We start from the raw sequence: 26,368 nt of genomic DNA, 5'->3' as shown, positions 1-26,368 counted from the left end.
ATGAGGTGGAAAATAGAACCAGATGTTTCAATTTGTGGCTGTGCAGGAGCAGAAAATGCAGAAGAAACTGATATGGCAGTTCCCCCCCCACCTCTGCATGTTCCGCCACGCAGCCTGTGTTCGTCTCTCTGCTAATGCCAGGAGATGCTAACGTGGGTTTGCAGCTGGGATTTGAACTGGCACCATGAAGGGAGCTGGGAGAGAGCTGCCTTCCCCAGGACCGTGATGAAATGGAACTCAGTGGCGAGCACAGGGCGGGGAGGGCGCCCAAAACACTGGTCCCATTGGGCAGGCAGCAGCGCCACAGCACCACGCGCTCTGGAGCTCCGTGGGTTCCCCTTGTCACGGCTGGCCACATTCTGAGGGGAGAACGATCAACTTTTTGCAACCAAAAATTACTTGCCCTCAGCAATTTCCAGAATACAGACTGACGTATCCAAGAAAAAGATCCGAATCCTGATAAAATAACCCATTCCACTGGGCCTGGCACAGTACCGCTGCGCCCAGCGTCCGGATGCCACCAGTACGCTGAGGTCAAGCAACCGCATTTGCCCTCAGCTACCAGAAGTCATCTGGAAGTCAACATTACGGCCTGGCTCTCACGATGCCCTTTAACAAGACGTGGAGCTTTATACTTGCAATTTTCCAGGAGAAAAAATCCAACAACCGGGTTAAACCACAGCAAACCTGCGCTCTTTGGTGGGTGTGATTAATGGCTCGGGCCCGGGCTGCAGCTGCGGACCGCACCACGGCATCCATCAGCAGCCTGCCTCGGGGGTGCAAAGTCAGAGGGCAGCACTTAAGGAAAGATCAAACCCCCAAAGCTTATTAAAGCAAAACAGCTGTAAGAATTCCTAGCTCTCCCACTGAGAGTGAAGTCTCGGCTGCTGGCAAGTGCTGATTTTGCTACGCTTTGCGTAGGGCAGTGCATTTTAGGGCCAGTGCTTTCGCAGCCCCCGTGGGCTGAACGGAACTTGCTGCCATGTCTGGGTGAACCCACAGCCTGCTGCGTCCTACTGGTACGGCCACATCGTACAAAGCAGCAACAGCCCCATATCTCCTGCTGCACTTAAACTCTTGGGTTTTATCTCTTGTCATCAATGAACACCGTTACCACGTTCATACCCCAGCCTTCATCACAGAAGATGGTGGCGTTGCCTTTCCATCTCCCTCCAATTTTACTAGAAGAAATTGTTCTGGATAAATTCTGATTAAGCTCCATCCACCAATTCCTCCCACACTCAAAGCCCCTTCAGACTGCCGTTCACCTCACGCACCCCTCGCCCTGCTCCGTCCCCCAGGCAGCTCTCACTGCCTCGAGTCAGCTGCTCTGGTTTTCTATGGGCAGGCCAGCTGCTCTTGGCACCTCGTCTAACCCAAAACTACTCCAGCTAGTGACTGGGCATTGAAGCCAGCCCCTGAACTGAAGTGACTGTGAGCCAAGAGATGCATTAAGAAGCGCGCTCGCAGAGGGCTCCGAGCGCCCCGTCTCTCGCTGCCTGCCAAGCTGTGTCTGTGGGCTGGCTGCCAGCAGGGCTGAGGGCTGCCTGGCTGGAGGGGGGGTTTAAATAGCATAAAGGGCACCCTCATTCATTTGCAGACTGCGTAGGCTGGTCGTAATGTCAAGAAATGCGTTTTAGTTCCTCTTTGAGAGCTGTCTGCGAATTGGCATTCTGAATCCGGAGTTATTCTGCCCTCCCCAGCACACCACGGGCCTCAGCACCGACGGCAAATTCTCAGGGAAGAGCCCGAGGGAGCTTCAAGCACAGGAGCTCTGCCTTCCCCCCACCCCTGGGTGCCAGCCTAGTTCCTCGTGGTTTCAGCTAGCTCAGTGCCCTGGGGTTGGGACTGAATTGTCCCAGCCCCAGGGAGTGCATGGGGAGCTGCAGCCACCGCCACAGCACACAGCCCCGTGGCACAGCTTTCGGCTCGCATCCCGGTGCTCGCACACTGTACCCGCAGCGCTGCTGTCACTGCTATTACCGCTCCTGCCCTTACTGCTGCTGCTGGGGGCCATGATGTCGAGGGACTGGCTCGGAGCATCAGGGATGTAGGATCAGCTGCTGGCCCCTCTGCAGTCACCCCAAGAGGGTCGTTTCACCTCCTCTAGGCTCAGCGAGGCAGAGCTGCTGACCCTGGCTTTCCCCCCACCACTCATCTCTCTCCCTTACCAGACAGCGAGCTCGCAGAAAAGACAAGCACAACACAGCTAAACAAAATGTTTAAACTGGTTTCTCTCTTTTAAGGATCTTTATGCATTAGACCTAGAACCATACCGCTACTCTGGGGTGAACCTGACCGGCTTCCGGATCCTCAACGTGGAGAACCCGCACGTGTCGTCCATCATCGAGAAGTGGTCCATGGAGCGGCTGCAGTCAGCGCCCAAGGCGGAGCTGGGGCTGCTCGACGGCGTGATGATGGTACGAGGGGCTTAAAGGATGCGTGGCAACGCGTGGGGAGCGAGCCCGAGGGGCAGGCAGCCTTTGTTAACGCCTGTTGTATTTATACATATGTATATATTTATATATATAACACCTAAACGTTATATAAATGCCTTGCACTAGTAACAACTCACCGCAGGTGTCTTCCCCAGGGCAGTTACTGGCACACTAACACCTGTCCCTCGAGTGCAGCGAGTTCTGCTGGTGAAACCCCTGCAGCCCATTGTGCTCACACTGCCCGGCACACCCAGCTGCCGACAGATGTGCCAGTTTTGGGAGATGGTGCTCCTTCTCTCCTTCCCTTCCTCCTTCCCTCCTTCCCTCCCTCCTTGCCAGCACAAAGCTGCCTCCAGGACCCGCACATTTCAAAGCTTTCGCTTCCAGCAAAGACGTAGCACAGCGGGGAAGTGCCCTGGCTGTTTCGTGCTGGGAACAAGAGGGAGGGAGCTGCAATCAGCTGCCCTTTGTGCCCCTTGCTGGAGCTCAGCGGGGTTTCCCCACGCTCGCCCAATGCGCAGCCCAGGAGCGCCTCGCAGGAGCGAGCTGTGCGTGCCCCAGGCCCCAGCACACCCGCGCTGGCTAGGGAAGCCCCTCTGCAGTCACTCCCTGGGGAAGGGCAGACTGTGCAAGTCCCTGGAGCAGTGCTAGGAAGCAGAAATGCTCCAGCAGCCAGGGCCTGCCCGCTAGCAGGTGCCAAGGCTTGCCTGGGTCCAGCCCAGCTGGGATTACTTCCCCAAAAAGTCCCCAGAAGGAGCCAGACGCCCAGCTCCCTGGGACTGTGAGCACAGCACGAGGCTGGACTGGGCCAGGCAATTCACCGAGATGGAGGCAGGGAAGAAGAGGCAAAGCTGTGCCCAGAGATGTGCTCTGCTGCAGCTCCGATGCCTCCTTTTAGGGCCCGATGGCAGCTCTGCTCCACCGAGCTGCTGCTCGGAAGGTGCAGCACCTGCTTGCCCATCTGTCTTCCCGGCAAGGCTGTCTCCGACCCGTAGCTGCCGGCTGGCTGCCTCCGTTCCTCCCCTCACGCTCTGCCAGAGCCTTCCCCCCATAGCAAAGCCTCCCAGACCTTCACCTTGAAACAGCTCCTCGCATCCCTCCTGTCCCTTTTTATTTTCCCTTAGCGGACAGTCCCATCACTCTCCTTGTCCCTCCCATGTCTCCGCAGCACTGCAGACGGTATCCTACCTCTGCCAGCTGCCTCTGGCTCTTCCCCAGCTGCCCCTGGTTCCTCTCATCTTTTGTCCTGCCTGCTCCCTTCTGCAGGGGGTTCTTTTGCTGTGTGTTTCCGCTGGGCACTACAGCATCCACTTCCCCATGATATTGCTTAGCCAAATCCTTGTCCCCCTTCTAATTCCCCATGAATTTCCTTATCCAGACCCTTGTCCCCCTCTCCCCCAGCCCCAAACTCCCAAGATCTGTCCCTACAGCCGCACATACGACCCCACAGGAGGCAAGTCCGGCGCCTGCTCTTCATGCTCGGGCGCTGCGGGAAGGGAAGGTCATGGGGATGGCTGCCAGTGCTGGAGGCTTTTCTCCATGGCCACGTCCTGACAGATATTTGCCCAGTTGTTTGCTGTGTTATTTTGTTTTATTGTGGTTTATTACTTTGCTGCTGTACTCACATCTGTTTTGTAGCCTTGCGAAGCCAGCAAACAATGGATTTTCATTAGCAAGACCAACCGCATCGGTGGGAAAACTAAATGTGGTTCTCTTGGTCAGTGTTTGGAGGAGAGAGGGGGCATCTCAAATGGAATTTAAACCCATTATGTTAAATAGAAGATGGAAAAAAAAGGAAAGTTCTCCCTAGTTCAAACCACTGAAAAGTGGGAAGATGTTACACATCTGTGATGTTCTCATTTCAATGGCAGTTTGGGGCATTCTGGAAAATTTTCTATGCCCAGAGACAAGCCACTTAACTCTCCTGATTCCTATTTCCCCATGTATGAAACAGTGTGGATAAGATGTTCTCACGTAAGTTGGTTTTTGCACTGCCTTAGACAAAGCAGACTAAATAAGAAAACCTTGTATCTTCTATGTTTAGAAACAGCTAGCTTCTTTGTTTGGCCACACAACAGTAACCGCACTAAAACAACCAGGATCGCTGCAGATGGACAGATGAGTTTCCCAATCTCTGCCTAAAGAGCTGCATAGCACAAAAACACGCTCGTGGGGCTTTGTCGTGTGTCTGAGGATGAGTTTTGCATGAGAGGTCAGCCCAGAGCCTCACAGAAGTCCTATTTTGTTAAAGCTTACGCACGTATGGCAATCTCTTGAGATCCCAGCCCTGCCTCTGGTGGGGACTGCACCAGGACCCATCTGCTGGTGGTTCTTGTGGCTTCTCAAGGAGACACCACAGGTTCCCCCTGCGTTGCTGTGTGAATGCCTCCTCGCTCTGGAACCACGACCAACACAAATGCTGTTCCCTTTACTTTAGACAGACGCTGCCCTGTTGTACGACGCGGTCCACGTGGTCTCCGTGTGCTACCAGCGAGCCCCCCAGATGACCGTCAACTCCCTGCAGTGCCACCGGCACAAAGCCTGGAGGTTCGGTGGCCGCTTCATGAATTTTATAAAAGAGGTAAAAGCACGATTTGCAACCCTAATTGCTTCCCACTACTGCAAAAGCTCCCCAGCAGGAGCAGTGCAGCTGCTCGGAGCGCAGGTACTGAGGCACGTGGCAGAGGGGTTGGCAGTTACAGGGTTATAGAAAATCCTCCCCTGCCTGAGTAGGTACAAACGGATGGAAGCGTGGACACACATCAGACTGCTGTGTGTCCAGAGAGGAAAAATCCTGTCTTTGCCTTCAGAATAGCATGCCTGCAGCCACAGCAAAACACGCAAAACAAGCCGAGCCATGGTGTCACCTTGCCTCCTCTTGTGTCGAGAGCAGCCGGACCCCTCTCTCTGCAGCCATTCCTGCCCCGAGCCATTTGCCTCTTCCAGCACCATTTGCTTGGGGTCCTCAAAGGGCTCTCGGAGCAGCCACCTCCCGGTGGCCGAGCTGGCAGCGCCGCGCACCGCTGCCTGCGTGCTGAGGAACGGCTCTGGCGCGCGGAGCACTGAGCGAGTGGGAGCCAGGGGAGCGAGGAGGCAGCCTCGGTACCTCTCTGTTTTCAGTCATGATTTCTTGCTGTTCAGCCCACGTATGGTTTGTTTGCACCTGGCTTAAGCATGCAGGCAGACTCAAACGGCGGCTGTCTGGGTGCAGAGAGCTTACTGAGGGAGGGGAGCGGCGGCGAGAGGTGGCCAGCCCTCCCGCGAGCCCCGAGCACGCGTCCCCATGCTCACACCCCGGGCTTTGCCTTGTCTGCAAAAAACAGCCCTCGCCCAAGGAAAAAATGAAAGCAGAACTGCAGGGAGACACCGCAAACCCTGCCAGATATGTCTTTGTGAAAAAGAATACCCTGTTTACCCTAAGGCCTTTTGGAACTTCTGTGGCTGCGGCTCTTCATGTGGGAAGTTATGAAACCGGAGGCAGTATGGGATAAGACACGGGGACCACACTTAAAAGGCTGGGTATAAAATCCCCTAAAGTTTTTAAGCATAAAAGAGCAGAAGTACACTGTTAATCGGTATTAGGACTGGTGCTGCAGCATCACCTGCAGACCACGCTGGCGCTGAGGCAAGGCACACACGAGCAGTGACAGTGCCCACCCAGGTGCTGCCGGGTGCACGGACTGCACGGGTGTGGGGAGGAGAGGGAAGAATCGTTCCCATTGCAGAGAGAGAATGAACTTCTTAATAGGCACTGAAGACTGTATCTCCTCTCTCTCTCTGCCTCTCTCTCTCCTTTTTCATGTTTTGTTCCCTTCTGCGGAAAGCTGCTCCAGCTGGCTGCCAAAAGAGAGTGTAAATAATTTGTTCGGTTGGCTCCTTTTGCAAATTACCCTGAGCTCACACTCCAGTGCCTGCCTGTTGTTTCCCTTCCTGGCACCGTGTCAGCCGGTTGCAGGGACGAGCCCCCCCCATGGCAATCAGAACACGCCATAATTGCTCCCTCTAAACTCCTGCCCAGACAAAGCAGCGCACGTAGCGGGGTGCCTCGCCGCGGCCACCGGCCCCGTGCTCCTCGCAGCTACAGCAGTGCCTCGGGCTGGGTGACGACATGCACAGAGGGGCCCCCGGCCACCCCCATCGCCGCAGTGTCAGTGCCCTGTGTGCCCTTGGGGTTCCTGGGAAGCATGGGGTGGGCAGGGGGAGCGGAGCTCAGCCCCATCTAGGCGCGCTCCCCCTGGCTACCGGTGCACCCCCCGGGAAAAACCTGCGTGCCAAAATGAGCAACGGAGCACAATCTTCCCTAAAACCCAGGGATGGTGAGGAAGTTGTCATTACTCCTTAGGAATTAATGAGGACGAGCCAGAGGAGTGCATTTACAGGGAAATATGCCAGTTTCCACCCCCCACCCCCCCGAGGATGCGTTATGCCACCTTTATCGCAGCAGTTTATTTTGAGCTGCCCTGCCCACGAAGGAGGCACCTCCATCAGAGGCACGCGCAGCACCTGAGCAGCTCGGAGCCTGGACCAGTGGTGGGAGTATCCCCGTGGGGCCACGGGCACCCCCCGGCAGAGCAGCCTCCGCACACCCCGCTGTGCTGTGGTGCTGGCTCTGCTGGCACAGCTCCTGCCCGGTCTGGGGGCTCTCCCTGATATTCCCGTGCCAGTTTCAGAGGGCAGAGCCTGCCAGAAGGACTGGCTCCTAGCCTCTTCTGCTCCGCTTTCCATCTGAAGGGAGGGAAGCAGGGAGGAAGTGTTCGGGACATTTGAGCTTCCGTGCCCCTCTTTTCCTGCGAGAAAGGATTCTTTATTTATGAGCTTGGCTGGAGTTGTCCCAAACCCAGGCTCCCTGCAGCCCGGCATTTATCAGGACTACAAGGATAAATGCAGCCCGCAAGGATGCCATGATAAATGCAAGGAGTTTTCTCCTGAGTCATCATGTCCTGCAACAGCTGTTGAACACAAAAGGTGCGAACGGAGACGGTAGCAAGGACTGCAGAGAGTTGTGAAATCTCCAGCTCCGTCTGCAGTCTGCAAAGTGACGTTGGTGATTATTAATTAATCATGCTCTTTGGGGAGAAAGAACTAGTAAAAGGACTAATTAAAAGAACACACGGTAGAGGGCAAAAGACTATTCATGATCCCAACTAACAGCCCTGCTACTTCTTCCTTCTACAGGCCCAATGGGAAGGATTAACTGGACGAATTGTCTTCAACAAAAGTAGTGGTTTACGGACAGATTTTGACTTGGACATCGTCAGCCTCAAAGAAGACGGTCTTGAAAAGGTAAGCGGGGTTTGTCTTACCTGCGGAATGCGGCTTGGCACAGCTCTGATACCCAGATAAAATGAGAGATGGATGGTGGTTGTGTTGTTTCCGTATTTTCTGTCCTTTACATAAAAGGATATCTGTTCTGTGGGATTGCTCTGATCCTTTTCCATGCCTCATCAGTGACTCACTAGCCCCGAAGCGACATGCAGCGGATTAGAGTTCCCAGCTGCAGAAGCTTGGGGCACCTCCCTGGGATACGGCACAGCAGCGGGAGCAGAACCTCGCGGCTCAGCCTTAACCTCTGCGGGCCCAGGCCAAAGGGGACAGAACAAAACCTCTCCCACCCTCTGCCTCACTGGGCTTGCTTACAAAACCTTGAACAACTCCTGAAAGCATCGGCTGGGTGTGATTTCCACCAGGAAAACTACCCAAGGCTTGGAAATAGAGGGATGGTTGGACCAGATGTCTTGGAGGTCTTTTCCAGCCCTAATGATTCTGTGACTCTAGGATTCTATGAAATATTACAGGTGTATTACAGGCTAGATTTTGTTTTCTTGCTTCTGTGTTACCAAAGGGATGGGAAGGAGAAGGCAAAGGGAGTCTCCCAGCCCAGCTGGTGGGCTTGCCTTTGGTGGTGGTGCTGTGCCCAGCCAGGGGACAGGCAGCACCACGGCCACAGCCCCACAAACACAATGCTCAAATGCAAACCTGACCCCGGGCATTTGTGGGGATTTCATTCCATTTGCTTCAATTACTTTTCAAAAACAGAGCAGTATACAAAGCTCTAAAGCTCCTAAACCACTGGTTTCAAGGCGAGGTCGGTTCGTTTAAGACAAAACAGAGCAGCAAGAGCTGCACTGCAGCCAGCTGAGCCCCGCAGCCACCTCTGCCATGGATCGGGCTCCAAATCACGGCCATCGAGGCCGCTGAGGGTCCCGGAGCTCAACCCCTTTTTGAGAACGGCTCTGAGCCCACGTCCTGCTGACGGACATCCTGCAGACTTAGAGGAAAAAGCTGGCTGCAGGGCAGCAATTCCCTGCCCAGAGCACAGTCTGCTTTTAGACGCACGCAAGGTGCCTGGCTGGCAGTGAGGGACGAAGTGCTGAGCTTGTAACCTGTGGGCACGGAGACAGGTTCGGAATCCCGCAGGAAACGCCAGCTGGGAGCAGAGAGGAGCAATTTTCAATTAGCCATGCAGCAAGCGGCCTGAGATGCACAGATGACTTCTCCAGTTAAGGCTGGGGAATTAATCACAGAGTGCTCGCAGGCAGCCCTGGGAGGCTGGAGGCTCGCTCAGCCCCGCCGCAGCGGGCAGATCTGCGCTGCAGCTCCCTGGGTCCCAACAGCTCCGCTCCCCATCCCCCTTTTGACAGCCTGGTTTTCCTCCTCTTTAAAATAAATTGTCACCGTGCTTTCACACCACTGCAGTAGGTCTCTGCTTCACGTACAAAATCTCAAGGTCACCACAGCACTCTCCTAGTGGGTATTTTGGGTGTCAAATGCAGAATACAGACAACATTACTCCATATAAACCCGGCGAGCTTCAGGCTGCAGTCAGCTGAGCCTGGGCAGGAGGGAGGCAGGCAGAAGGGCAGGGGAAGATCCCATCTTTTCACACAAACCGAGCACCAAATGATCTTTGTGGCTTTTTTTTTTCCCAGAAATCATTTTGTATAGAGTCTAGACCCCCCCAAAAAACCATCATGGCTTTTTGGAGCACGGTGCTCAGAGCACCAACAGAGTGCCTGAGAGCGGCATCGGAAGGGTAACAGAAAAATGTGTGGGTATTTGGATACCGGGCGAATCTAAATGTTTAAGTACAACTGCAGTATCTGTCTGTCAACCTAATCCTCCTCAGGTGTACCGGAGAATAGCTGGCACTAGCTGCATTTATTACTGTTGTGTGTCACATAAAGCCCGCAGGAAGCCGCCAAAGCTTGATGCGTATTCCGTGCACTCACTCAACTTTTGTCTCCGACGACTCCGAGACTTCACAACTCCCACTATTATTTGCCGAAAGCTTCTTGTCAGCTCTAGAGGGGGTTTAAAGTATCGATGTCAAATCTCTGTTGATGCTACGGTTCTGTCAATAGTTAATCTGAAATAACAAAATGCCAAACTACAAACAAATCCCACACGGATTCTGCATTATGTATAATAGCTTATGTTTGTTGAGCTTTAGGATTGAACTCCTGATCCTTATACCTCCTGGATGTTTCAGGGATTACAGCAGTATTAACTAAACCTAATTACATGTAGTTTGACTATCTGAGTCGCACAGTTCTCTTAATGCACTTTTCTCTTTTTCTTTCTTTTTTTTTTCTTAATATTTTAAACTGATTAGTTCAGTCTTAAGTTCCGTGTTATTTCCTCTTCTTAAAAAAAGAAGTCTGCAGAGCTGCTAGCAGGAGACTCTTAGCCTCTTGCTTCTCGTTGCCCATGCGCAGTACAATTCTTCTGACATTGCAGCTGTTGTGTGATTGAAAGGAGACACAGGGGATTGCTTGGGTTTTACCTGAAATATTTAGAGCCTTTCACAAAGTTCATGGAAACTCTTTTAGAATTTATGAGGTGGTTGGCTGGTTGTGGGTTTTTTGCCAGGCAGCGTTGCTCATTACAAAGTCTCTTTTTTGGGATACTGAAAAACCAAGTTGTCTCCTTGGACTGATGAAGAAGTTGGAGGATCTTAAAAATAGCAATAAATAAAATATGGGAAGTTCCTGGCTCCCCACGGGTTCGAGCTGTCTGCCTTTGGTTTCTCTCTGAGCCCCTTCTCCCAGCATGACCCTACAGATGGGTCGTTCTGTTCCCGTTTCCACCCGCCCTTGTGTTTCTTCTCACTGCCAGGCTGGCTGTGCGGCATATTCCTCCAGCTCTCCTGACACTTCATCTCACCGTCACAGTCCTTTAGCCAGTCGAAGATTGTTCTAAAGCCTCCCCTGCACTGCGGAGATCAGGTTAACAGGCTTAGAGTTGCCCAGACGACTTCTCTTAAATAGAGACATGTTCTGCTATTTCTGGGTCAATAGGCATCTTCAGAGCCTAATGATATATTAAAATTGACAGCTTAAGAAAGGCACAGCACCTCCAAGAGACGAGGAACGTGGCTGCGTGTGCCGGAGCAAGCCCAGGGCCCTTCCCTCCGTGGGGCTCACCACCTGTGCCGAGACCTCTCGCTGCGGAGGGGTCACTGGGGGGCTGCGCCTGTCGGGCTTCCCCGAGGTGGGCTCCTGCTCTCGATTGAACCCAGACCTGGGCTCCTACCGATCAGTGGATGTGCACTTACACAGTGTGCTTCAGAAGCTCCGAGCTCCTTCCTTGGGAAAGGCCCTGCAGGCTCAGGGCTGATGGGGGATTAAAAAATATTTTTTGTTTTCTCTCGTTCTGCTTTGTCCTTGCCCAGAGTTGACTCTTCAGTGTGTTCTGATTGCCTGCTCTATGCAGTACCGTTCCAAATTGTTCCTTCAGCTCCTAATTCCAGCCATCGTGGTCTTCTTCAGTGCACCTGCATCATTCAGAGGGCAGCACAAGGCTGCTAATTGTACACGTGCAGTTAGAGTGGCCTGCAGCAGAAGGGCTAACGTAAACCTTCTGTCTAGCTGAAACAAGATGGTAATTCCAACTTTGCTTCTGTTTCCTGCAATGAAGGAAGCAGGCTCCCTTTTCCCAGGCCAGCAGGATCCTGAGAGCAATTAAGGACCGTAGGCCAGGTGTTCATGCACTCATTCGCTTCGTTTCAGGTTGGCACGTGGAACCCTTCCAACGGTCTGAACATCACAGAAATTGCCAAGGGACGAGGGCCCAACGTCACGGACTCGCTCAGCAACAGATCTCTCATTGTCACCACTGTCCTGGTAGGAGACCAGAAGTCCATATTCCCCCCCTACCCACAGCCCCTGGGGGATAGCTGATCCCTCCAAAAGCCGGGCAGGGGCACGGAGAAGTCCTGAGCCCCAGGGTGAGCTGAGCCCCAAACGAGCCGTGGCCCGGAGCTGGGCTTGTGCTGGGCTCGTGCCAGGCTCTGGGTGGCCAGAGGGTGCCAGAGGGTGACCGGGAGCTGCCTGCCGCTGGTGGAAGCACTCATGGTATGCCAGGCAGCACCAGAACACGTAGGGGCCTTGACTTAGCTGTGACAATCCTGCTTCTTTCCCTCTCCTAAGTACGTATTTGATAAGCTGGCTAAGAGTAATGCCATTATGCAGCAAAGCACGGGTGCTTAACAGGGCTCCTGCGCTTCCAGCTGTCACGTTGCATTTTGCTCTCACGTTTGCTATTGGATTTGATGGCAGGCATCACATCAGAATGAATTTTTATTTTATATCTAATGAATTATGACTAGTGGCATTGGTTTCTATACAGCTGTATTACACAGTGCAGGCTCATGGCATGCTACCAGGAGGGAACAAAAAATATCAGCCCCTGCACAGCCTGCTCACAACTGGGTCTGAATAATGGTTCTGCCTATCCAAATTTCCTGGCCCTTTTGTATTCTGTATTTTTGGAGAGTGAGGGTAAGGAGCCGCCCGCTGGGAGATGTGTTCCCCAGTCTGGAGCTCTGTGACCCCTCCTGATGTCCCTGCCATCCCAAAAGGACGTGGTCTGTAACACAAAGTGAGGGGCTTGGTGTTAGGGAAGGAATGGGACCAGGAAGTGCCAGACAGTGCCGCCCTTTCTAACGAACTCCCCGTCCATCACACAATAATTATTCCACTGAAAGGCTTTCACATGCCAACATGCAGGGGAGACTGGAAAAGAAAATCTCCCCTAGGCTGCAAGTTTCAGACCGTGGAACTCCGTGAGACCGCGGGTCGCACGCACAGGGCTGCCTGCCCGGCGCGGTGCTCGGTGCCACGTGTGTGGGCACAACCTGTGCCAGCAGCGGCTCCCCACCAGCTCCAGACACAGAAATGAATCAGGACTCACATCAGGAGTTCCTGCACAGACATCAGAGAAATGACAAAGCAAAAGGCAGCGAAACAACTCAGCGTGCATTAGATCAGGAGAGTGCTCCTGCGCGGAGCCTTGCCGCAGTGGGTGCTGGCAGACACGACACACACAGGTTTGCTCTCACCGTGTTCCTTTGCATTTATCGGGGTCTGTTCAGAAAGCAGAGGTTCGGGTCATGTTTTTCTACTAGGCCAAACAGAGACACTTGCCAGGGCAAGGTCAGTTCATCTCAGCAAGGTAACTCAGGCACTGCCAGTCCCTGCACCTGGGAAAATGCAAACATTTAGGGCACTGCAGCGAGCTGCTCTCAGGTGCAGGCTTGGGATCAGCCATAAGGGAACTGTTCAACCCGTACTGCAGCTGGAGAAAACTCTCCAGAAGCTTTAAAATGACTCCCCTTCTGCCCACGCTCACCTTTCACGTGAAATTACTGGGCCGGGACAGCTGGTGGTACGGGGAGGGCTGGAGAGGCAGCAGCAGAGGGGTGCTGGGAGGTGGAGGAGCACCCGACGGCGCGGTGAGGCCGAGGGACAGCAGGCAAGGATGGGACCAGAGGAGGGAATTGTACACTCAGGGCTAGGGAAAGCAGGGAGGGCGCATCTTGCCAGGGCTAAAACCACGGCTGGAGCTGGGGACCTGCTGGGGTTAGAGCGCTATCATCACTGCACCTCAAAGACCTGAGCACGATGTCAGGTGATGGAGCCAGAAGGAGACCTGTCAGCCACCTGCCTGTGACGGGCTTCTTTCGGGCAGCATTTGCATCTCATGGTCTGGGAGCAAGCACAAATCACATGAAGTACACGGGTGGTATCAGTTCCTATTAACTGTGCCACTCCTTGGGCCTGTACATGTGCCATGGGGCATCCTCCTGGAAACCAGCGCTGCCCGAAGGAGCCGGCAGTGTGCTCGGACCTGAGCTCTGCACTAACTGCATTTCATATCCCGGGTTCCAAAACATAAAACACAACCCTACGCTTCATTTGCATTTGCGACATCCCTTTGCCCTTTCACATTGGTGTAACTGGTTGTAGAAAAGCCAGAGGAGGAACCTTTAAAAGGGAAAGCAGGAAAGGTTATTTTTTCCCCTTTTGCTCATATTGCAGTGACTTGTTGGAAGAGAAATATTACCCCAGCAGCCAGCGCCACTCTCCCCAAGCAATATGGGAACTGTGAAGTTATGAAATTGAGGGCACCTTCACTGAGAAATCGATTAGCAAACCGAGAGCGCTTGTGAATTGGATGTCTGGCCATTTTCAGTAATAAATTGTGAAATAGTCCGTGAATAAGTGGTTCACAGAGTTCAGAATTACCCCCTAGGAAATGTTTGAGACCTGCAGATACATTACTGAAGCGAGTGGCGTCCTAATGTTCAGCGCTTCGGCTGTTAAATATGTATGTAATCCCTACAGCGCTTCCCAAAATTAATAGTGCTTTATGGCTGCTCTGGAGCTGCTGTATTTATAGCGAGATCCATAGATTCCGCTGATTCACAAACAAAGCACTAATTCCAAAGGAAAAAAAAAAAAAAAGCTGAGGTTGTGGCCAGGGAGAGCAGGGTTTAACAGAGCTGAGAGTGCCAAACCAAACTCTGTGGGCGTGATGTTTCCCACTTTGCTTCGTAATTCTGCAATTCCAGTTGCCATGAAGCTCTCTGGTCACTCCCCAAGGCACGGCAACTGCTCTGCAGCACAGGACCTCGGTGTCACCTTACCGGGGCTCCGGCCGCCTTGCAGATAGCTTTAATTGCAGCCATTCATTCGCTGCCTCCCCCTATCTCAGCCTCCCCCTGCCGTCCAGCTCCTGCCTGCTGCTTGCCATTTTTTGCCATTTCCATCTGTGCTCTGCACGTTGCCTCCCCCAGGCTGCCCCAGTGTCCCTTGTCCTCAGCCCCAGTAGCTGCCCAAGCCTGACAGCCACCAAAGGGTTGTGCAGCTTGCTGCGCGTTCCTGCCTTCACCTGCAAAGAGGCAGCAATCCGTAGGGCAGAGCCGGTTGTAAAGCACTTTTTTAGTTATTTTCACATGTGCTGGTGCCTGGGGCTGCTGAGACCAGAGATGTCCCCGCTGCGGATACAGAGCCCAAGGCAGCGCCTCTCTGGGCAGCAGCAGGGCCCTGCACCCCTTCAGCTAGTGCTGGCAGAGAGGAAACAGAGCTCAACTCGGGGACGTTTGGGGCTGGCCACCAGCCGAGCACAGTCCTGCAGCTGGTATTTAATCCACCAGCCTCTTAAGGGCCGGTACCGCAGTGTGGGGTCGGCTGAGTGTCGGCGGAGCAGGGCTCGCGGTTCAGTTTGTCCCCCCCAGCCTTTTGCTGCTCTCAACACTCTTCATTTGCAGAGCATGAAATGGTTATTTTTCTCCCTGAAATTCCACCAAATGGAAAACAGTTGGCTGCTCAGAAGAGACAAAATTAAATTTTGTGGGGTAAACAAGGTTGCTAATTAGCTGATGCGCTGTGCAAAGCTAATTTATTCCCAGCGTGTCACCGTGCCAGCCCAGCCTGCAGAGCTGGCGCTCGCGGCTCAGTTTGGCTGAAGGGGTGGCCCTACCTGGGGCAGGAGCTGGGACCGTGGCCGAGCCCTAATGGGGTTTTTGCTTTGCCCTGTCCAGGAGGAGCCCTTCGTCATGTTCCGCAAGTCCGACACCGCCCTCTTTGGGAACGACCGCTTTGAGGGCTACTGCATCGACCTGCTGAAGGAGCTGGCCATCATCCTGGGCTTCACCTACGAGATCCGCCTGGTGGAGGACGGGAAATATGGCGCGCAGGACGACAAGGGGCAGTGGAACGGCATGATCAAGGAGCTCATCGACCACGTGAGTGAGGCCGAGACACCCGGAGGGGCCTGGGCAGACCCAGGCTTTCAGCCAGGGGTGGGATGGGGGCTGCAAACAGGGGCCAGGGCACAGCAACGAGGTGGCTCAGGGGCCCCAAACACATCCCAGGCTGAATTGGCTGGGATGAATTGGCTGAATTGAATGAACACATCCCTTGGCTGAATTCAGATCATGGATCCAGAGAGCAAGAGCAGGTGTGCAGGGCACAGGTCTTTCTCTCTATATATATTTATAAATGCAGCTCATTTTCTGAAAATCTCCAAAACATAGAGCTCCCCTGCAGCAGAGCAGCTGTGCCCTTCCTTCCATGGTTACTTCTAAAACCCCATTACACACCAGCGAAGCTCTAATGGCAGCTTTCCCCTCGCAGCTGCCAAAAAGTCACCTGGACTCACGGCCAGCAGACGCTCAGCCTCCTAATGAAGTATTTTGCCTCCAGCACATCCCATGATCCCCGGAGCCCACTTAGGGAGGTGAGGAGAGCTGGCGCATTTCTGAAGCTCCTATTCCAGGAAAAGGTCTCTGAGAAAAAGAGAGACAAGACTCCTCTCTGATCCCTGCCCGCAGGGAGCGGTATCGGCCTCCCTGGAGGTACAGCACACCCCTCTGCTCCTTCACGTCCTGGCCGAGGGGCGCAGCCATGGGACAACCTCTCAGGTTCCTGGCTTCATTTTGTAAACATTGCCTGAGCGGAAAGGGACAAAAATAAGCCCAGATACGTAGCAGCTGTGATGCTATTACAGCTGATGTGAGAGGAATGTGTGTGCTGGGTGAGTCACTCCAGCAAATGAGCGTCGCTGCGAGCGGCTAACCAAGCCGTGTCTCGCGGTGAGATGGCAGAGCTGGGGCTCCGAGATCGAGGTTTTGTTTCCAGATTTGGCTTGTCTGCCTGAAATGACATCGGACAAGTTGCTTCTGCGCAATATTTCCTCCATCTGCAAAATGCAGATGATCATGATTATGTCCCTTCTAGGGACAGTGACGCTCAATCAGCCGGTGAAGCAGGCGGTAGTCCTGAGATGGCTCGCCCTGGAGAAGCAGGAAGGGCATGCAAGGACAGCCCTGGGGGGAAGGAGATGCTTTGTCTCCCAGGGGAATACACCCCAGGCGGCGCGACTCTGCCCTTGTGCTTTTGCTCCCAGAAAAGCCCATGCAGCCCACAGCACAGGTTTGATGGTCTCTTACACAACGGCCTCGCTAAGTCAGACAAGTGACTCTCAGCTCACAGCGGAAGAGGCTGCCGTGGTGCCCTCCCCGTGACGAACGTGGCGCAGACACAGCGCACAGGCTTCGACCCTCGGCAGCCTGCTCCAGAGGCCGGCCTCCTGCAGTCCCCAGCCTCGCTGCTGGCAGCGGAGTCCATGGCTCTTACTGCAGGGCATCCATCCCATGGGTCTCTGGAGAAGTAAACAGCTCTGAAGGAAATTAGACAAGGGGAATAGCAGCCAGGCTGTCATTTAGTCTGACCCATGTCACTTCCAATGTCCTGCAAGATGTTAGAGGGCCCTCAGGAGTTTTTCTGAGCTCCCCAAGGCTGTGGTCAGCTTAAAGAGACAGACCAAGAAGAAGATATGGGGAACAACCTCATTAAATGATGCCCTAAATTCATGGCCAGCCTGCACTGAAGTATTTCTTGGCTACTATTCAAACAGCAAACTAACAGACAGCAACAGGAAAGGACCAAATCCCCTCTTCTTGCAGGTTTTACTTGCAAACAAGCATCAAGTTCGAATTCTGCCTTCTAACAGGTGCGGCTGGGTACGTGCCTTGCAGTGATTTACAACCATTGCCCAAACCCTGTATGAAGCCATTATTTTATCTGCATGTCATTGCTTTTTATAGCAGTGTTTATGTAAAGCATTAAAAAGTGAAACTGCAACCAGATGGGGCCCTTCCTCAGCAGCAAAGCATCTTCACGTGACGTGGGGAAAGGAACAACTGATTGGCATTCGCAATGGGAAAGTTCAACCTTATTTCACACCTTGTAGGCAAAGTGTTGGAGACAGCATTCAAACAAAGCGGTAATGGTGAAAACAGGACTGCCTACACTGGGAGTTCGGTATCTGGGCTGGCTTCCCTCCAGTGTCTCCTCCTAGTAAAGGAATTTGGATCGTTCAGGTGGGAGCCTAAAGCACGTAGGACTTTGTGAGGTCCGAACCCCCAGGCCAAGATTAGCTCCGTGCAGAAAGTCTGTGCCTTGCTGAAGATCCCCTTACCTCTTGTGCAGCTGAGACTGAGCCCCCAGGGTGCTGTGAAGCACCTTCTTGCGGGGCTGAGCTGAAGCGCAGTCTTGGTCCCATGCCTTGTACATCAGTGAGGTGTTCCCGAGGTGAAACGAGAGGCTAAAACGGAGGTTGTTATCATGTGGAAGGGCTGAGAGCCCTGGGAGCAGCAGATGCAGAGTACCACGGATGGGCAAAGCAAGGAGGGCTGGCCTTCTGCTGGGCTGTGAAATGAACCCACAGCGGGAGCCGGCTGGCAGTGCCAGCTGGGGGAGCCCAGGTGGGTGTCCAGTTAGTGTTTGGGGGTGATGGTGCCCACCACAACCCCCAGGGGTACCTCCCAGAGCACGAGACGGAGGACTGGCTGTTTACGCTGCAAGCTCCCACTGCTTCCTTTGGAGTCACGCATCCTCCTCCTTCCGCCGTCCCTTCTGATCCAGACATGCCTGGCCACAGGCAGTAATGCCTTGGGCTACAATCCTTTGTAAAATTGCTTTGTTTCTAGTGTGGCCTTAAGCATAAACAGGAAAAGCAACAGCAGTCAGAGCAGCTCCCAGCATGACCCCATCTTGCAGGTCCCCAGCAGCAGATCTGGAGAAGACAGCTCTGCGCAGTGAGATGCAAGAACTCCTGCCCTGCTGCCTTTCATCTGCTGCTCGTCCTTCATCACAAAAAATCTGCTTTGGTGTTCAGTCCGCTCCCTGGAGAGCCGGAGGCTTTCCTCAGCGCAGTTTGTTGCTTGTTGTCACTCTGCCTGGCCACTTCTGCAGGGAAGTCTTAACCAGAAGGGGCCATGAAAGCTCACCTCGCTCACACCACCAGTGTTTTGGGTGGGTTTGGGGCACCAGGCGATGCAGAGAAGTCTCTGTGCTGTGCATCCGTAATAAACAGGGAAGCTGGCAACTGTCAGATCTCCTCCTTTCATCCGTAGTGAACTGTTACTGCTATTTATTCATAGGAATTATTATTGGTACAAGCAGAACTACACTGTGCATTGTGGCCCATCCATTCTGATTTTTAAATTTTAGCTGTCTGGCACCGTAGTGCCTGCAAATCCTCCCCACTGTTTGTGGGCAGAGCCACATAAAACCAGCAGAATGAGTTGTTCTGGACATTTCGCACAAACTTGTTCACAAATAAAACTTGTCTTCTCCCGAGACAGTACATATCAAATTTCCATTCACTCTGAAACTTCATGTGGGAATAAAAAAGGCATGAAGAATAATAGGGTTTCTAATGGAAATCCCTGCCAATGGTAACTATAGAGAAGACATAATATCTATCCTTAGGGATGATTTATGACAGTTGATTTAACACTCTCACAATAAACGGGCATTTATTGACAGTAAATTCTGGCAGAAACACATATTGCACCACATTGCCACATTCCCAGTAATGCTCCTGCACTGGTGGGTGTTTATTTCAAGTGCCAGGGAGCTGGGGATTTGTTTGGAAGCCACTGGGCCAGGAACAGGAAAAAAAACATTGCTGTTGGATGAGGTGCATGTCGTCCCTTGTTTACACCCCAGAAACTCAGCATTAGAAAGGAGATGGAAGTAAGCTGGCTGCACTTCCTCCTTTTGTGCTCAGCATCATTAATTTGGTGAATTCACATTTATCACCATCAGAGAAGCAGCCGACAGCAGCACACTGACGTGCAAGTTGGAAGCCCCAAGTCCTCTGCTTGCTTCCGCAGGTCTCTGGACCTGCCGTTCCCCCCTTGGTTCGCTCACCTGCCAGACACGGCTTGTCCCTAAAGCTAGGTCTGCTGTCACTGTGATCCCAGAGCCTGGCCGCTCTCTCTGAGGAACTTCTCCCCAGAAAAAGACGAGAAGAGGCCCAGCCGGACTTCACGTTCCTCCTTTCTCCCCTTCAGCTTAGAGCTAGGTTTTCCCTGCCAACATCCTTCTGAATTCACCACTGACATTAAATAAATTCATTGACAAAAACGATGTCTGAACGAGGGCTGAGATCCTAAGAGCAGCCATTAAGAGCAGGAGTCAGCCAATTAACGCTGACCCGCTGCTCACGGTGTACACGGTGCCAGACGAGGAACACTCGGGGTGGTGCCTGCCCCGGCCTCGCTCCCCCTGGAGCATCACTTCGTGCGCGTGGTGCTCCCTGCTGCTGGCTGCAGGGCCCAGCAGGACGCTCAGCTGCTTGCTGAGGATGAACCCCTGCTCCCCACCAGCTGCAGGCTGCAGGCAGACTGTGCCTGCCCTCGCCACCTCCTCCTGTGGCAGTTCTGGGACAGGGTGGGCCACGAAGGGTGCTGCTGGCCGTGCTGTGCCCGGGGATGCTCAGGAGCAAACAAGACTGGAGGATGCAAGTGCCGGTGCTGCCAGACAGACAGCTGAATAACAATTAAATGAGTAAAATATGCACTATTTACCTGTCTCTCAGGCAACACACACATAATTAGTTTATGTAAACACCTAACTCAGATTGGTAAAATAAGCACCGAGGCAGCTTACTTTCTTGAATAAATATGTATCTTGGTGCTTATGCTGTTTGCTGGCGCTGCTGCGAGAGGCTGTCACACCCAGCTCCGCTCCGGCGGCCGGCGGGTGCTGCACGACTCCAGGGACTGTGCTTGAGCTGTTCTGACCCGCGGCCACGTTCCTGTGATAACAGAACTTGAAGATAAGACCTAGCAGTTGGTGCTAAAGCCAAACACCTCTGCGGAGAACAGGATTCTTCCTCCACTGAACGCCCGGCGAACTCGCATCAGTTCCACCCAAGTGTGAAGGCTGCAGCCTGGTGTGAGTAAGGAGAGCCAAGCCTGCGAGGGGTGCTGGGGCAGTGCCTGCATTTGGTGTGTTGTTGCCTTAGCAAAATTCATCTTTTTGGCCTCAATTCAGCACCACACTTAAGATACGCAACACTTGGAGTGTGTGCGAGCTCCGGGAAGACAGAAGCATGTGCTTAAGTGGCTTTGCTGGATAAGGGCCTTTAAGCTGCTGGCACTTGCCGTAATTCCTCATTTTTAATAAAACTCATCTTACCGTGCAACAGCATAAAAGCTGGGGCTGAGTGAAGGAAGCCACCAGGGCCCGCTACCCGACTGCCTGCTTCGTGACGGCGGAGCACAACGAAATGAAAGCTTCACCCTTGGAGGGTTTTGATTCCGATCCTCCCATTCAGCAAATCCGTAATTAGAGGCCACCTTCCGAAAAATCTGCATCGATAAAAAGGATATCAAAGTGCAGCCCTATAATGCCTTTCAGAGCTGAGGACACAACGCCAGATTGGGCTCCCTAATACCTGCTTCATCCTGGTTGTGTGTGACATTTACTGCCAAGGACATGGGGCTGTGATCAAATCGCAGGAGCTGCTGAAATGACACAGTAAAATTTTATCTCTGCACTAAAAGCATTTTGATCCTTGAGCATCCATGCAGACTTTTCTCTCTTCATTTTCTGTGGTAAAGCATAAACTGCTGGCTGTTATTTAGCTTGCTATATCATTTTGACAAATCTGGCTTTGGAGGATCTCTCAGATGGGCAGCTGCTAGCTAGTTCTGACCTCAGAACTGCCCATTTCCTTCTTCTTCCAGAAAAATCAGTAGCCACATTCTTCAGCATCTCCTTCAGATTCCCTGTTAAGAGTAGGACACGCACATAGACGTGACGCAGGAGCTGAACATGACTGCAAAGTGACGAGGAAAAGGAAGTAACCAGGGCTCAGACTGAAGAGTATTAGAAGAACAGACGTAGTTCTGTCCTCAGAGAATCCTTGCACCTTCTCTGCTCAGGACCTGCAATGTTCCGATCTCTGGAGAGCAGACCCTTTCAGACACACGTAACGGATAAATGCTTGTGTCTTCCTATAAAAAAGGCCCAGACAGGTTCCTGCACATAAAAATACCCCACTGCCTTTTTGCACAGAGTTTAGGGCCATGAGCCTGGCCTTCCTGCGCAGCACAGGCCAGAGATCTTCACCAACTTCTGCAGTGAGCCCCTGCTTTCTGTTGGAGCAAAGCAAGTTCTAGCAAGAGCGCTAATATTGATTTAAAGGTTGCAAGTCACAACGAATCCGCTGTATCTCTACGAAATTATCACTAGGATAAGTGATAATGCGAGAGGAACTGCATCCCATGGGGGCTCCCTCCAAGCTCCCCGCCCAGCACCGCTCCTCCCGCACGCCCGGCGTCCCCAGAATGGGCCTTACAACTTTTGCCATGAGGTCAGCCCATGTGCGGTGCCCAGCCTTTGGGGCCGAGCAGCCGGCGCAGCAAAGGCCCCCTTGGTCTCAGTGCCCAGGGTGCCTCGCTCACACCCCCACACCTTGGCCTTTTGCTTTGGGCTCTGGTGATCTGTGCCCTGCTTACGGGGGAAAATGGGAGCAGGGAGGAAAGGACGGCGCTGGTGCACAGAAACACAGCTGCAGCCCTTGCAGGCTGGCTGTGCTGGGTTTTAGAGCTCCCAGGTGAAGGCAGCAAGGATGAAACCTTTGCATGTTTGCAGTATGGCCTCTGCTGGGGCTTCGGAGCCAGCCCCAGAAGGCGTGCGTGGAGCCTTTGGGTTTTGGGGCAAGGCACTGCCTTTCAGCAGACAGAACAACCCAAACCCAGCCAGCCCTCCTTTGCGGGGGGCTCTGCAGAGGCCAGAGCAGCCGTACTGCCCTCTACCTCAGAGCAGAAGCAGAGCAACCTGGCAGACGCCGGCTCTTCCCAGCGCGGTTCCTCGTGCTAGGAACAAGACCAACCCCGCAGCGGGGCAAGCTGGGGAGACGGAGGGCTTCTGAGGGATGGCAATGGCTTTCTAATGACTTCTTTTTTCCCTTTGTGTCTCCCTCCCTCCATGTCACGGACAGAAAGCTGACCTGGCCGTCGCTCCTCTCACCATCACCCACGTCCGGGAGAAAGCGATCGACTTCTCCAAGCCCTTCATGACCCTGGGGGTCAGTATTTTGTACCGCAAGCCCAACGGGACCAACCCCAGTGTGTTCTCCTTCCTCAACCCCCTGTCTCCTGACATCTGGATGTACATCCTCCTCGCCTACCTGGGGGTCAGCTGCGTGCTCTTTGTCATAGCCAGGTAAGGGGATGCCGACGCCGCGCCACCCAGCTGCCACCACGCGACGCTTTGCCTGTGCTCCGAATCGTTTCGCTGCCGGCACGTCGCAGGGATCTAACCACACAGTGGGAGCCGCGGCATTAAACCTGTTTCATTAATGAAATTACTTCTGGCCCATTACCCAGAGGCAGGCTGGTCTGCTAGCATGGGCTTGCTCACCACTCGCAGGCTCCCCTGTTCTGTTCCATTTCGCTGCCACCCTTCCCATGGAGGGATAATCAGAGCGTTAGCCGAAGCACGGTTTATGGTTTTTCATGGCTTCAGAAAGAGAGCGCAAATGGCTTTTTGCTCAACTGTGGCGTTGCTCTGTAAGTGTTAAACTAAAACGGGCCCGGCTTTTACCTCCCCGAGGCTGGCTGTACACATTCAGACCAATGCCTCTCCTCCTGCTCGGTCCATTTTCAGCGAGGGCACGGCAAGGCTTGCTGTTGGAGGCCCTGCGTCGGCACAGGGGCTCGGTGCTAGCAGCTCGCTGGACACGAGGGGCTCCATTTGAAGGCCTCAGCACACAGAAGCTCCCTTCTTTCAAAATGTAAACAAAGAGATTTAGGAACAGGACTTGCCAGAGGGCAGCAGGCTGCAGGCTGTGGGATTTCTATCTCCGAGCGGCTGGAGAGGTGATACAAAGCCAGTGGAGAAAATTAAAGTTGGCTATCCACAGGGGAGATTTGGTTCTGTCTTTGCCAGCTCGAGTCTGTTACATCCTTTGTGCTGCTCCACCATGCTAACTGCGGTTGTTTGCTTTATTAACATAAATCCGTAAGCCTCTTGTGCTGTGTCAGGGCTGGCAGTTCCACCGGTTAGCAGACTTTGAGCACAAAAGAATTTTAAAATGCTCCCTCGTTTATGATTTTAGAAATTCACCTGCCTTTTTGTTTTGTTGGCACCTGCCTGGTACGACGAGGGGTGACGGGACGTGGTTTTCCTGCTCGTGCTCCCGTTAGGTGACCTCTCAGGCAGCCTCCCCAGAAGAGGCCCGGCCTCCCCACTGCCCCCTGGGCACGCGGCTCCCGCGCCCCGCGTCGGTCTCAGCTCCTGCTTCTGCTCCCCCCAGCAGCAAAGCTCCCCACAAACCCTCCCCTGTACCAAACAGATGCAGAGCGCGGCGCTACGATCTGACAGTGTCTGTTTACAGAAATTAATATGCATCTAATTAGCATGTTTAAAACCTCTATATTTAAAAGCAGTGGAATTTGCATCGATTTGCATGAGTTATTAATTTCACAGAGTCTTTGATGCGATTCACAGTCCAGGGCTGCTCTGAATATGCAGCGCCGCCTTTCCAAACCCAAGCAAAGCTCTTGCTGCCCTCCCTGGCCGTGTCCCCAGCCATGCCCAGCTTCCCGGGTGTTTAAATATTTTGGGCGAGCGCCGTGCCTGGGGAAATTTCCCAAACACGCTCTGCAGTTAGACGCTCGTTTCTCAGTACCTTCCAGTCCCAGCCATGGCAGTGGTGCCTCAGCAGCATCCCTGCTGCCCCCCACGCCGTGGCTCTGTGCAGGCCCCTCCGAGGAAGGGCTGGTGGGCTGTGTTTTCCTTGGAGCCTCCTTCAGAAACCAGCTTCTACCTAATCCACTGACATCAATCAGACAGTCAAAGTAAAGATTAAACATGAAACCGCAGCAACCAGAACGCATTAACCCTCATGTTACAACAAATCTGCAATTTCCAACATCCCTCAGGTCCTCAGAGGCATTTAGAGATGATTTCCTGAGTTTACTATGTAATATCCTAATTACACGTAACAGCAGTTGTCAAAGTAAACTCTGCTTAGCAGACAGCATTAGTGTTCTGCAGACCATCTGGGACGGCGAAGCAGCCACGTCTCTGATCCTTCCTCTGCAGAGGTGCAGGGCAGGAGGGGCCACGCATCCCTCCTGAAGGCACAGAGGGTCCCCAAGTGTCTCCTTCCTACTTTTTGCAACACAGCTCTCCCAAAGGGGGCCATGACACCAAGCCACGCACCAGGCTTCCAGGCACCATCCTGAGGTCAAACAGAAGTCCTCTGAGCACGGACATGAGCAGGCTGCCGCTGCCCAGTGCCCCTGGGGAGCCCAGCACAAAGCAAGCCACCAAGATAACCTCGCAGCTCAATTCAGCCTGCGTGCGGCGTAACGCGCAGGAAAGGCACTGCTTGTTAGGAGCACACGACTTGAGGAGAGGATGAGAGTGGCGTTGCCATCACCACCCCACGCTTCTGCCAGCTCAGCTCAGCAGACCCTGGCCAGAACCAGCGGGGCCAGCTGGGGAAGCAGCCAGGGGGACAGAAAATGTGGGGCAGCTTGGCTAAGCGGCGCTGCCTGCGTTGTTGGGGCTGTCAGGGCTGCAGCAGGACGAGGGCCTTAATGGTTCTGCTTTGTGTCAGAGAGAGAAGGCACCAGATGCTCTCAGCAGGGAAAGATGCTCATCTGGGAAAGTGAACCCAAGGTAATTACAAAAGGAAAAAATATTGTGGTGATTAATAGGATCCCTTCACTTTGTGCCTCTGCTAGCCATGCAGAACGTGGCCGGATGGACTCTGCTGCCGTAACTCTGTGGCTCCAGTGCCAGAACTATCAGACTGCTCATGGAGCTTGGGATTAGAACTCACATACAGTTTTACTTTTATGGGTTTATATTTCTCTACTCGCCTGAGGACCAAATCCAGCCCAAATTATCCAGACCCCACTTTCAAAGCGTGTTAAATGTGCTAATTCCATCTACGCAAGAAATTTGCTGCAGTAAATACTGAGAAAAGGCTGAAGGAGATGCTGGGCCTGGCTCCCACGTGGAAGCATGTTCAAAGCCACCTTCTGCAACCAGGGAAGTCCAGAGGGGCTGTGCGGATCGCAGAGGGGCTGCTCAGCCCCAGGCAGTCCCTCCATGCTGTGAGCAGCGGCCAAGAGACAGGGACCTGGGCTCGCAGCGACCCAGCGCGTGGCGGCTGCGCTCCCAGGCCCTCAGAGTCCCCTTCGGCTGCTCGCTGTCTGTGCCTCCCTTCCTTCGTTTTTCTTGTTCTCTCCTCCTAGTTTTTCATCCAGGATCTCTCATGCTAGTTTACACTGACAAAATGAGCCATTCTGCAGCACGATTTATGTCTTTCTTACATCACAGCAGTTACGAGGTAATATAACATTTTTTTCCCGTCAGGCTGCTTTGGGGCTGAAATAGAGTCTCTAAAATATTGCCGTTACAGTTTCTTTTTCACGTGCTTTGCTCCTGACATTTCTTCTGTCTTCATGTTCTCTTAAAGAACATCAAGTATTTGGTGTAATTAAGGTTCTGCAGGAATATCTCTTAACACACGGAGATGGAGAGCAAGAGATTTCATGGGGAAAATACGGGGCATATTTATTGCATTCAGAAGTAATTGAAACAATATCTGCTTTGACCCCAGCAAGGCCTCTCAAATCCAACCCTCGGGAGAAAACCACAGCCAAAATAGCAAAGCCTTAATTCAGAGACATGAGTCTCCTGAACTAGGCACCAGAGTCCTCTGCTGATGCTATAATCATAGGTCAATGCCACTTAAAACCGACTTAGGGACTATTTAGAGGCAGGCAAAGGATGTATTTGATCCATCTCTCCTTTTAATCAGCCTTC

General features: G+C 53.2%; 1 protein-coding gene across 1 annotated transcript in view; it reads left to right on the top strand.

Moving 5' to 3' along the window:
* Positions 1 to 26,368, top strand: part of GRIK3 (glutamate ionotropic receptor kainate type subunit 3) — a 106,770-nt gene that overhangs the window by 67,588 nt on the left and 12,814 nt on the right. The window contains exons 6-11 of the mRNA XM_035562192.1: positions 2,247 to 2,420; positions 4,876 to 5,019; positions 7,614 to 7,721; positions 11,447 to 11,560; positions 15,262 to 15,465; positions 22,524 to 22,747. Coding sequence (XP_035418085.1) covers positions 2,247 to 2,420; positions 4,876 to 5,019; positions 7,614 to 7,721; positions 11,447 to 11,560; positions 15,262 to 15,465; positions 22,524 to 22,747 — 968 coding nt within the window. The remainder of the gene's footprint in view (positions 1 to 2,246; positions 2,421 to 4,875; positions 5,020 to 7,613; positions 7,722 to 11,446; positions 11,561 to 15,261; positions 15,466 to 22,523; positions 22,748 to 26,368) is intronic.

Source organism: Cygnus atratus, chromosome 23 (assembly GCF_013377495.2).
Source record: "Cygnus atratus isolate AKBS03 ecotype Queensland, Australia chromosome 23, CAtr_DNAZoo_HiC_assembly, whole genome shotgun sequence".
Lineage (NCBI taxonomy): Eukaryota > Metazoa > Chordata > Aves > Anseriformes > Anatidae > Cygnus > Cygnus atratus.
Note: the sequence above shows the minus strand (reverse complement) of the source record. Positions and strands in the feature narration are given on the sequence as shown.